The 13,056-nt window shown below is 43.2% G+C and overlaps 1 protein-coding gene across 5 annotated transcripts in view; it reads right to left on the bottom strand.

Moving 5' to 3' along the window:
• The window catches only part of LOC137346284 (class I histocompatibility antigen, F10 alpha chain-like), a 30,496-nt gene extending 17,692 nt beyond the window's left edge, over positions 1–12,804 (bottom strand). The window contains exons 1-6 of one of the 5 annotated variants that reach the window (XM_068009755.1): positions 12,534–12,804; positions 12,138–12,416; positions 9,602–9,721; positions 7,928–7,960; positions 6,138–6,173; positions 1–2,864 (exon numbers count right to left, since the gene is read on the bottom strand). The exon at positions 1–2,864 is cut by the window's left edge and continues 4,181 nt beyond it. In XM_068009755.1, the coding sequence (XP_067865856.1) occupies positions 6,142–6,173; positions 7,928–7,960; positions 9,602–9,721; positions 12,138–12,416; positions 12,534–12,789 (720 nt within the window). In that variant the 5' untranslated portion in view covers positions 12,790–12,804 and the 3' untranslated portion in view covers positions 1–2,864; positions 6,138–6,141. The other 4 variants (XM_068009756.1, XM_068009754.1, XM_068009757.1 and 1 more) reach the window with 4 other exon arrangements.
• Positions 12,805–13,056: the final 252 nt, after the last annotated feature.

Genomic DNA, 13,056 nt, shown 5'->3' on the forward strand with positions numbered 1-13,056 from the left:
CTCTCTGTTCATTAGTGTGTGTGTGTATTGATGTAACATTGTATCTATATCTGTGTGTGTACATTTCTCTCTCTGTCCATTAGTGTGTGTGTGTATTGATGTATGTAACATTGTATCTATATCTGTGTGTACATTTCTCTCTCTGTCCATTAGTGTGTGTGTGTGTTGATGTATGTAACATTGTATCGATATCTGTGTGTACATTTCTCTCTCTGTCCATTAGTGTGTGTGTGTGTATTGATGTATGTGACATTGTATCTATACCTGTGTGTGTACATTTCTCTCTCTGTCCATTAGTGTGTGTGTGTATTGATGTATGTAACATTGTATCTATATCTGTGTGTACATTTCTCTCTCTGTCCATTAGTGTGTGTGTGTGTGTTGATGTATGTAACATTGTATCGATATCTGTGTGTACATTTCTCTCTCTGTCCATTAGTGTGTGTGTGTGTATTGATGTATGTGACATTGTATCTATACCTGTGTGTGTACATTTCTCTCTCTGTCCATTAGTGTGTGTGTGTATTGATGTATGTAACATTGTATCTATATCTGTGTGGACATTTCTCTCTCTGTCCATTAGTGTGTGTGTGTGTATTGATGTATGTGACATTGTATCTATACCTGTGTGTGTACATTTCGCTCTCTGTCCATTAGTGTGTGTGTGTATTGATGTATGTAACATTGTATCTATATCTGTGTGTACATTTCTCTCTCTGTCCATTAGTGTGTGTGTGTGTGTTGATGTATGTAACATTGTATCGATATCTGTGTGTACATTTCTCTCTCTGTCCATTAGTGTGTGTGTGTATTGATGTATGTAACATTGCATCTATATCTGTGTGTGTACATTTCTCTTTCTGTCCATTAGTGTGTGTGTGTGTATTGATGTATGTAACATTGTATCGATATCTGTGTGTACATTTCTCTCTCTGTCCATTAGTGTGTGTGTGTATTGATGTATGTAACATTGTATCTATATCTGTGTGTACATTTCTCTCTCTGTCCATTAGTGTGTGTGTGTATTGATGTATGTAATATTGTATCGATATCTGTGTGTACATTTCTCTTTCTGTCCATTAGTGTGTGTGTGTATTGATGTATGTAACATTGTATCGATATCTGTGTGTACATTTCTCTCTCTGTCCATTAGTGTGTGTGTGTATTGATGTATGTAACATTGCATCTATATCTGTGTGTGTACATTTCTCTTTCTGTCCATTAGTGTGTGTGTGTGTATTGATGTATGTAACATTGTATCGATATCTGTGTGTACATTTCTCTCTCTGTCCATTAGTGTGTGTGTGTATTGATGTATGTAACATTGTATCTATATCTGTGTGTGTACATTTCTCTTTCTGTCCATTAGTGTGTGTGTGCGTGTATTGATGTATGTAACATTGCATCTATATCTGTGTGTGTACATTTCTCTTTCTGTCCATTAGTGTGTGTGTGTGTATTGATGTATGTAACATTGTATCGATATCTGTGTGTGTACATTTCTCTCTCTGTCCATTAGTGTGTGTGTGTATTGATGTATGTAACATTGTATCGATATCTGTGTGTACATTTCTCTCTCTGTCCATTAGTGTGTGCGTGTATTGATGTATGTAACATTGTATCTATATCTGTGTGTGTACATTTCTCTTTCTGTCCATTAGTGTGTGTGTGCGTGTATTGATGTATGTAACATTGTATCGATATCTGTGTGTACATTTCTCTCTCTGTCCATTAGTGTGTGTGTGTATTGATGTATGTAACATTGCATCTATATCTGTGTGTGTACATTTCTCTTTCTGTCCATTAGTGTGTGTGTGTGTATTGATGTATGTAACATTGTATCGATATCTGTGTGTACATTTCTCTCTCTGTCCATTAGTGTGTGCGTGTATTGATGTATGTAACATTGTATCTATATCTGTGTGTGTACATTTCTCTTTCTGTCCATTAGTGTGTGTGTGCGTGTATTGATGTATGTAACATTGTATCTATATCTGTGTGTGTACATTTCTCTTTCTGCCCATTTGTGAGTGCGTGTGTATCGAGCTATCCAACATGGTACCTAGATGTGTGTGTGTGTGTGTGTGTGTGTGTGTGTGTGTGTGTGCGCACATCTCTCCCGGTCCATTAGTTTATCTGTGTGCGCGTGTCTATAGAGACACTGATTTATCTAATATTGTACCTCTATCCGTGTGTGTGCACATCTCTCTCTGTGCATTAGTTTCTGTATGTGTGTCTATATACTGATGTATCTAATATTGCACCTCTATCTGTGTGTGTGTACATCTCTCTCTGCATTAGTTTGTGCATATGCGTCTATATACTGATGTATCTAACATTGTATCTATCGCTGCCGGTCTCCCTTTACTTCTTTTCCTATTTCTATCTTACTCTGTCAGGATCTATCTATCCACAAGATCCTGCTTGGCCACATTAAGAAATGGAATCACTTTCACCCAAGCTGTGGAGTTGGTCACATGATTGTCCAGCTTCCTCATTTACAATTTAATTCGATTCAAGTCCAGGAATTCTCCATCTCTCTCTGGTCTCATTGTTTTACAATGGCTTTGAAGGTTTTGCCATTGGAAGTGAAGCTGATAGCTGATTCCAAATTCATGACGTCTTGTTCCAGTGGTGGTTCACTCAGACATCTGTTTTTCCTTTGAAGTGTAAGGTATTTCAGTACAAATTGTACCGGCTGTCTGGGCTGTCAGTTTTTATAAAAGTGAACTGTCGGATCCCAGCTTTCCTTTTTAAAAGTTTAATGTAGGTTTCCAACCGATGAATTAAAAATCCTGTTTTGGCGTAGCATGTTTTCTTGAGATAAGGAATGGACAGAATGAAGGTAATTACTTAAACTGGGCCTGAAAAATGGGAAAGAAAGGGTTAAACATTTCGTTCTGAGACAGTTTCTCATGGATTGGTCAGGGTGTGATTGCGGGAGTTTATATACAGCTCGGTATCTGTGTTAAAATGATTGTGATCACTAAACATTAATGGACATTTACAGAGATGAATAATAATGATACAGTAAAAGTGGCAAACCTCAATGATATATTTAAGGTGATAAAGAATAATGGTATATTTTAACTGGTTAAGATTAATGATATAACTAAAGCAGTAAAAAGCAATTGTATATTTAAGGCAGTAAAGATGAATGGTATAATGAAGGTGGATTTTTGATGTCTGTTTACCATCTTTCGGGTGAGACATTAAACCGAGGCTCTCTCTACTCTCTCAGGTTAGTGAAAAAATCCAACGACACTATTTTGAAGAAGATCTGGGGAATTCCCCCTGTGTTCAGCTCAATATTTATCCCTCAGAAAGCACCTAAAACAGATGATTTATAACATTGCTGTTTATGGGATCTTGCTGTGCACAGAATGGCTGCCTAGTTATAAACATTACAACAGTGACTGCATTTCAAGAGTATATCATTGGTTGTGAAGCACAAAGGGACATCCTGAGATGGTGAAAGGGGCCAAATAAATCCAAGTCTTCCTTTCTTCATATCTTTTTGTTGTAGGAGAAGGACAGATGTACCTGCTGGGTAGAACACTGTCTCTGTCTCTGATTGTAGGCTGGACACTGAATGATCAATGGACTGAAATTAGAGACACAGGGAGAGTGAGATAGGGTGAGGAGGGCAGTGAAATTATTCTGACAGGTTTTAACAGTGTCTGGGAGGGTGAGACAGGGTCAGGAGGACAGTGAAATTATTCTGACTGGTTTTAACAGTGTCTGGGAGGGTGAGACAGGGTCAGGAGGACAGTGAGATTATTCTGACAGGTTTTAACAGTGTCTGGGAGGGTGAGACAGCGTCAGGAGGACAGTGAAATTATTCTGACAGGTTTTAACAGTGTCTGGGAGGGTGAGACAGGGTCAGGAGGACAGTGAAATTATTCTGACAGGTTTTAACAGTATCTGGGAGGGTGAGACAGGGTCAGGAGGACAGTGAAATTATTCTGACAGGTTTTAACAGCGTCTGGGAGGGTGAGACAGGGTCAGGAGGACAGTGAAATTATTCTGACAGGTTTTAACAGTGTCTGGGAGGGTGAGACAGGGTCAGGAGGACAGTGAAATTATTCTGACAGGTTTTAACAGTATCTGGGAGGGTGAGACAGGGTCAGGAGGACAGTGAAATTATTCTGACAGGTTTTAACAGTGTCAGGGAGGATGAGACATGGTCAGGAGGACAGTGAAATTATTCTGACAGGTTTTAACAGTGTCTGGGAGGGTGAGACAGGGTCAGGAGGACAGTGAAATTATTCTGACAGCTTTTAACAGTGTCAGGGAGGGTGAGACAGGGTCAGGAGGACAGTGAAATTATTCTGACAGGTTTTAACAGCGTCTGGGAGGGTGAGACAGGGTCAGGAGGACAGTGAAATTATTCTGATAGGTTTTAAAAGTGTCTGGGAGGATGAGACAGTGTCAGGAGGACAGTGAAATTATTCTGATAGGTTTTTAAAGTGTCTGGGAGGCTGAGACAGGGTCGGGAGGACAGTGAAATTATTCTGACAGGTTTTAACAGTGTCTGGGAGGGTGAGACAGAGTCAGGAGGAGAGTGAAATTATTCTGATAGGTTTTAACAGTGTCTGGGAGGGTGAGACAGGGTCAGGAGGACAGTGAGATTATTCTGACAGGTTTTAACAGTGTCTGGGAGGGTGAGACAGGGTCAGGAGGACAGTGAAATTATTCTGACAGGTTTTAACAGTGTCTGGGAGGGTGAGACATGGTCAGGAGGACAGTGAAATTATTCTGACTGGTTTTAACAGTGTCTGGGAGGGTGAGACATGGTCAGGAGGACAGTGAAATTATTCTGACTGGTTTTAACAGTGTCAGGGAGGATGAGACAGGGTCAGGAGGACAGTGAAATTATTCTGACAGGTTTTAACAGTGTCTGGGAGGGTGAGACAGGGTCAGGAGGACAGTGAAATTATTCTGACAGGTTTTAACAGTGTCTGGGAGGGTGAGACAGGGTCAGGAGGACAGTGAAATTATTCTGACTGGTTTTAACAGTGTCTGGGAGGGTGAGACAGGGTCAGGAGGACAGTGAAATTATTCTGACAGGTTTTAACAGTGTCTGGGAGGGTGAGACAGGGTCAGGAGGACAGTGAAATTATTCTGACAGGTTTTAACAGTGTCTGGGAGGGTGAGACAGGGTCAGGAGGACAGTGAAATTATACTGACAGGTTTTAACAGTGTCTGGGAGGGTGAGACAGGGTCAGGAGGACAGTGAAATTATTCTGACAGGTTTTAACAGTGTCTGGGAGGGTGAGACATGGTCAGGAGGACAGTGAAATTATTCTGACTGATTTTAACTGTCTGGGAGGGTGAGACATGGTCAGGAGGACAGTGAAATTATTCTGACAGGTTTTAACAGTGTCTGGGAGGATGAGACAGGGTCAGGAGGACAGTGAAATTATTCTGACAGGTTTGAACAGTGTCTGGGAGGGTGAGACAGGGTCAGGAGGACAGTGAAATTATTCTGACAGGTTTTAACAGTGTCTGGGAGGGTGAGACAGGGTCAGGAGGACAGTGAAATTATTCTGACTGGTTTTAACAGTGTCTGGGAGGGTGAGACAGGGTCAGGAGGACAGTGAAATTATTCTGACAGGTTTTAACAGTGTCTGGGAGGGTGAGACAGGGTCAGGAGGACAGTGAGATTATTCTGACAGGTTTTAACAGTGTCTGGGAGGGTGAGACAGGGTCGGGAGGACAGTGAAATTATTCTGACAGGTTTTAACCGTGTCTGGGAGGGTGAGACAGGGTCAGGAGGACAGTGAAATTATTCTGACAGGTTTTAACAGTGTCTGGGAGGGTGGGACAGGGTCAGGAGGACAGTGAAATTATTCTGACTGGTTTTAACAGTGTCTGGGAGGGTGAGACAGGGTCAGGAGGACAGTGAAATTATTCTGACTGGTGTTAACAGTGTCTGGGAGGGTGAGACAGGGTCAGGAGGACAGTGAAATTATTCTGACAGGTTTTAACAGTGTCTGGGAGGGTGAGACAGGGTCAGGAGGACAGTGAAATTATTCTGACAGGTTTTAACAGTGTCTGGGAGGGTGAGACAGGGTCAGGAGGACAGTGTTAATGTCACAAATAGATTAATGGGTGGAAATTGAAATTTCACTTACTGAATCATGAAGGAGCTGGAACAGTGACATCAGAAGCTATGAAAAGAAAAACCGAATGTGAGAAACGTGGAATAAAATATAAAAATAGAGAGTGTGCGTTATCTACATCACTCACTGGGTCCAGGATTCAATCATCTCCCAGCATGAACTAAACAACCTCACACTTGATAAATGAGCATTGAATGGACGGACTGGAGGTTGAGACACTGGAGGCTGAGGGACTGGAGGTAGGCAGTGACCTCCCCTGTGAAATTTGAGTCGATGAGCCTTTTTTCTCCAGTGTTTATAAGAATGAGAGATGATCTCATTGAAAGATATAAAATTCTTTGAGGGTTTGACAGGGAAGATACTGAGAGACTGTTTCTCCTGACTGGAGAGTCTCGAACCAGGGGACACAGTCTCAGGATAAGGGGTCAGTCATTTCAGACTGAGATGAGGAGAAATGTCTTCACTCAGAGGGTTGTGAATAAAGAACAAAGAACAAAGAACAGTACATCACAGGAACAGGTCATTCGACCCTCCAAGCCTGCGCCGATCTTAATGCCTGCCTAAACTAAAACCTTCTGCACTTCCGGGGACCGTATCCCTCTATTCCCATCGTATTCATGTATTTGTCAAGATGCCTGTTAAACGTCACTACTGTACTTGCTTCCACCACCTCCCCCGGAAGCAACTTCCAGGCACTCACCACCCTCTGTGTAAAGAACTTGCCTCGCACATCCCTTCTAATCTTTGGAATTCTCTACCCCAGAGAGCTTTGGATACTCAGTCGATGAGGTTATTCAACACTGAGATCAATAGATTCTTCAGCACGAAGGGAATCAAAGGATCTGGGAATAAAGTGGGAAAGTGGATTGGAATTGAGTTGAAGTTGAGTGTCTTGGAATCATAGAAAATTCCAGCACAGGAGGAGTCCATTCAGCCCATATTCTTGTGTTGGCTCTTTGAAAGGGCCATCATGCTTGGTCCCATATCTCCACACATTGTCTGTAACCCTGTAAGTTCCACATCCTGATGTGTCTGTCCAAATTTCTTTTCAAATTCTTCATGGAATCAGCTTCCATCACCTTTACAGGTCGAGCGTCCCAGATCCCAACTACTCAGAGTGAAAATTAATTTCTTCTCCTCTCCTCTCTAATTCATTTCCCAATGATTGTAAATCTCTAACCTCTCCTTATTCATCACTCACCAGAGGAAATCATTTTTCTTGATCTACTCTATCAAAACCTTTCATCATCTGGAAAACTCTATGAGATGACCTCTGACCCTTCTCTGTTCCAATGGGAACAGTGCTACCTTTTCCAATCACTGCTCTTGCTGTAGATGTTCATCCATGATCTTATTGAACAGTGGAACAGGCCTGAGGGACCCAGATTCCTGTTCCTATTTCTTATGTTCCTCTCCCCGAGTCAGTGACTGCAGGAGTGGAGGGGGAGAGACTGGAGATGTTCCCATTCTGATCCCTATTTCCTGAACTGTTCCCTTCTTCCTCATTCATGAAACAAACTCTCTGATGAACATTTCAATATTCTGCGTGGTTAATCTTCAGCTTCGATTGTAAAATAATTCACAAACATGTCAAAACCATGGCTCGGATTTTCCCTGTTGTAGATTTAGCAGAAGAACAAAGGGAATTCTGGAAAAACAACTTCAAACTCTGATCCTCATCTTTCCCACTATTTGGCCATGGGATTGAGAATCCACTTCCGGAGAATTCTCAGGAGAATTTAATTCTCCAACTTTAAATCCCTTCGATTTCATTCCCAACAATCTGTCCCTCATTCACTTACTGTGAGCTGTTGTGTAGGTCACACTTGGTGAATCTGTGGAATCAAAATAAATGTCAGTTAGAATGGGGAATAACCCATTATCAGAGAGTGAGCAGACAACAAGTGTGAGGGAATAGAGATTGTGTAATAAATACACAGTCTGACACTCTCCTCCATCCTTACACTTTATATTGATACTGTAGATCTCTCCCATTCCATCTATATTCAGTAGGTCAGGATGTGAGTGTGGGTGCTGGGTTTGATGTTCGACATTAGACCTGGTCTGGGCCAATCACACAAAGGAAGATCAAACAGCGAATAAGACGTCTTTATACGAGTGTATCTGTGTGTGGGAATTAAATCAGTTCATTCAACACAGTGTCCTGTACTCCCACTACTGGAGATTCCCTCACACTCACTCTGTCCCCTCAGTTCTACATTCCCTCTCCCTCACTCTTCCCTCTCAGTGTCCTGTACTCCCACTACTGGAGATTCCCTCACACTCACTCTGTCCCCTCAGTTCTACATTCCCTCTCCCTCACTCTCCCCTCTCAGTGTCCTGTACTCCCAGTACTGGAGATTCCCTCACACTCACTCTGTCCCCTCAGTTCTACATTCCCCTCTCTCTCACTCTCCCCTCTCAGTGTCCTGTACTCCCAGTACTGGAGATTCCCTCACACTCACTCTGTCCCCTCAGTTCTACATTCCCTCTCCCTCACTCTCCCCTCTCAGTGTCCTGTACTCCCAGTACTGGAGATTCCTCACACTCACTCTGTCCCCTCAGTTCTACATTCCCTCTCCCTCACTCTCCCCTCTCAGTGTCCTGTACTCCCAGTACTGGAGATTCCCTCACACTCACTCTGTCCCCTCAGTTCTACATTCCCTCTCCCTCACTCTCCCCTCTCAGTGTCCTGTACTCCCAGTACTGGAGATTCCTCACACTCACTCTGTCCCCTCAGTTCTACATTCCCTCTCCCTCACTCTCCCCTCTCAGTGTCCTGTACTCCCAGTACTGGAGATTCCTCACACTCACTCTGTCCCCTCAGTTCTACATTCCCTCTCCCTCACTCTCCCCTCTGTGTCCTGTACTCCCAGTACTGAAGATTCCCTCACACTCACTCTGTCCCCTCAGTTCTACATTCCCTCGCCATCACTCTCCCCTCTCAGTGTCCTGTACTCCCAGTACTGGAGATCTGGAGATTCCCTCACACTCACTCTGTCCCCTCATTTCTACATTTCCTCACCATCACTCTCCCCTCTCAGTGTCCTGTACTCCCACTACTGAAGATTCCCTCACACTCACTCTGTCCCCTCAGTTCTACATTCCCTCTCTCTCACTCTCCCCTCTCAGGGTCCTGTACTCCCAGTACTGGAGATTCCCTCACACTCACTCTGTCCCCTCAGTTCTACATTCCCTCTCTCTCACTCTCCCCTCTCAGTGTCCTGTACTCCCAGTACTGGAGATTCTCTCACACTCACTCTGTCCCCTCTGTTCTACATTCCCTCTCCCTCACTCACCCCTCTCAGTGTCCTGTACTCCCAGTACTGGAGATTCTCTCACACTCACTCTGTCCCCTCAGTTCTACATTCCCTCTCTCTCACTCTCCCCTCTGTGTCCTGTACTCCCAGTACTGGAGATTCCCTCACACTCACTCTGTCCCCTCAGTTCTCCATTCCCCTCTCTCAGATTCTTACCTCTCCGTTGCATTTTCCAGATGATTATTCCGATTATTCCCAATATAACAGCCAGTGCAGCGATCACTGATCCAGTTATAATTCCAAGGTATGAGTGTCCCCCATTGTTTTCTGGGATTTCTGAAACACAGTTGAATAATATCAAGATGGTTTCTCTGTTCCCAGATCCATTCCCAGTTCTGTATTGATTGGGGACAATTTTATCCAAACCCGCCTGTTGGGAATTGTTGGGATTGGTTGAAATGCTGGTTTTACACCTGCCTGATTTCACTCTGCAGTGAAGTCACTGAAGATTCACATTGATGGTGGTGTAAAAACTGTGTTGTCCCAATCCCGTGGGTTACCTTCCCGACCAGTTCAGTTATAATGATCCCTGATGTCTCTGTGTCCTGTCCTTGTTCAATCCCCAGGGTTACATTGTACGGCCCAGGAGGCAGTATCACTGATGCTTTTCACATCAAACTTCAAAGTGATGAGGAATAAACTGACCACAGTAAACTAGACTGAGCTGTTAATGAGTAAAACTACAGGTAAACTGTGCAGATGGTTCAAAAGAAGCACTTGGTACAATACAACACCAGGACTTCACCCTAAACTACTGCAGTTAACCCACCATGCTCAACACATGAAATAAGTGAGAGAATCCACTCAAAGAAAAGGCTTCCACAAATGACCAGAGACTGAGTTCCAGAGAACCTAGACAAGAATCAGCTGATCAGAGAGTCAGTATGGATTTGTGAAGGGTAGGTCATGTCTGTCTAATCTCATTGTATTTTATGGGGAGCTCACTGACATGGTGGATAACGTAATGTGTATGGCTAGTATTTAAAGAATTAATGCATGGTTTTCAAAAAAACATACACTCCTTCAGGCAAAGGAACCAAATAGGGAAAGCGAGTCAGCCGCAGCTAACGAAGGAAATTAAAGATAGTATTAAATCACAGGAGGTGGCTTATAAAGTTGCCAAAAAAGTCATTCGCCAGAGGATTGGGAGAATTTTCGAATCCAGCAAAGAAGGACCAAGTGGTTGATAAAGAAAGGCGGAATATAATTTGAATTTAAACTAGCAAGAAATATAAATACGGATTGTAAAAGCTTCTCGCAGTAGGTAAAAAGGAAAAAGTTAGCAAAGACAAATGTGGGTCCATTACAAGCAGAGTCAGGAGAATTTATAATGGGGAATAGAGAAATGGTAGAGAAGTCAAATAATTACTTTGTGTCTGTCTTTTTGGAGGAAGATACAAGAAATCTCCCTGAAATAATTGAGATCCAAGTGCCTTGTGAGAATGAGGAGCTGAAAGAAATCAGGATTAGCAAACAAGTCGTATTGGAGAAATTAATGGGACTTAAAGCTGACAAATCCTCGGGAACCCAGTGATCTTCACCCTAGAGTGTTGAAGAAGATGGCTGCAGAGATAGACTGGCAGGTGTGACTAGTGGGGTACCCCAAGGATCATTGCTTAAGCCCCAGCTGTTTGCAATCTGTATCAATGATTTGGATGTGGAGACCAATTGTAATACCTCCAAGTTTGTGGAAGACACAAAACTAGGTGGGAATGTGAGTTGTGAGGAAGATGCAAAGAGGCTTCAAGGGGATTTGGATAGGCTGAATGAGTGGGGAAGAACATGGCAGATGTAATATAGTGTGGATAAGTGTGAGCTTATCCACTTTAGTAGGAGGAATGGAGATGCAGAGTATTTCTTAAATGGTGAGAGATTGGAAAGTGTTGATGTCGAAAGGGACCTAGGCGTCCTTGTTCATAACGAACAAGCATGAACATGCAGCAAGCAATTAGGAAAGCCTTTATCGCAAGAGGATTTGAGTACAGGAGTAAAGAAGTCTTCCTTCAATTGTATAGATCATTGGTGAGGCCGCTCCTGGAATATTGTGTGCAGTTCTGGTCCCTTTGCCTGAGGAAGGATAAACTTGCCATAGAGGGAGTACAGATTCCTGGGATGGTGGGATTGTCTGAAGAGGAGAGATTGAGGAGACTGGGCCTGTATTCTCTGGAGTTTAGAAGAAAGAGAGGCGATCTCAGGAACTTTGAAAATTTTTACGGGGTTAGACAGGGTAGATGTGTGGCCTAAATCCAGGAGACACAATCTCAGAATAAAGGACAAGCCAGTTAGGAATGGGATGAGGAGGAACTTCTTCACTCAGAGGGTGGTGAATCTTTGGAATTCTTTGTTCCAGTGAGTGGTGGAAGCTCAGTTACTGAGTTTGTTCAAGACAGAGATCGATAGATTTTTACTTGCTAAAGACATCAAGGGATCTGAGGATCGTGCGGGAATAAAGGACTGAGGTGGACGATCAGCCATGATCTAGAATGGCAGAGTAGGCTCAAAGGCTGAATGGCCTACTCCTGCTCCTATTTTCCTATGGTTCCAGATGGTTAAGCTAAGTGTTTTGGGGAGGTGGGGGGTAGGGCATTGCCAGGGATGGACAACCCGCCCCCTCCACATGATTTGGGGGTAGGGGTGTGGTCTGCCCTGGCTATTTAAATGACACACACACACATCCACTCCAGTTCCTTACCCCACTGATAGAGCTTGGCCTCTGCCAGGCTGCTGTGATCAATCTGACAGGAGTATTGATCCTCTTCTCCAGCATTTATTTCAATCTCTTTCTGGATCTGATGAGTCCCATCGTGGTTCGGTCGCACCCCCGAGGATTGGCTCTCAGACATTACCTCTCCATTCCTTAGCCAGTTCACCTCAATGTCTACAGGATAAAATCGAGTAACCAGGCAGGAGAGAGTGAGCGGCTTGTACTGACTATTGGGGTCACTTCTGGAGATGAACACTTCAAGCTGAACTGTAATGGGAAAGGATAAAAACACAAACAATACACTGACACTGAATGGAACGAGATAATGGATTCATAGATCAGTGATGTTAGATCAGAACATGGGATAAAAACTGAAATAAATACCTTTCCTCTCAAAATACTCCTTTCCAGCTCGTAAATATTTCCTTAAATCCTGAACGAATCCTTGTTCCAGATGAGATTTCCAATACTGGTTCCAGGATTCATCAGAATTCCATTTCTCCTTAATCCTGACTGCATTATGATTGGTTGCAATCCATCTCATTCTGTCTGGCTCTAAACTAATATAGTCCTTTCCATCATATCCAACACGCATCGATCTCTTAATGGAGCCGTCGTCAGTGATCTCAACAATAGTCATCCATTGGAAAGTGTGAATTCCTGTCAGTGACCAAACAGGGATCAATAATTAATAATCAACTGCTAATGGAAAATCACAAACTGTCTGATCAATGGGGAAAGGGAGGGAAGGTCAGATCGAATGGTTGGGGGCAGGGGGTGCGCTGTGGGTAGATCTACAGTTGGTTCAGAAGGCAAATGGGCTCAGGCCAACATGTTAACGAGAAGGGGTTCATTCCTAGCACACAAACGACAAAAGTTAATGCCCAGCATGCTGATGACATGGGGT

Source organism: Heterodontus francisci, chromosome 29, assembly GCF_036365525.1.
Source record: "Heterodontus francisci isolate sHetFra1 chromosome 29, sHetFra1.hap1, whole genome shotgun sequence".
Lineage (NCBI taxonomy): Eukaryota > Metazoa > Chordata > Chondrichthyes > Heterodontiformes > Heterodontidae > Heterodontus > Heterodontus francisci.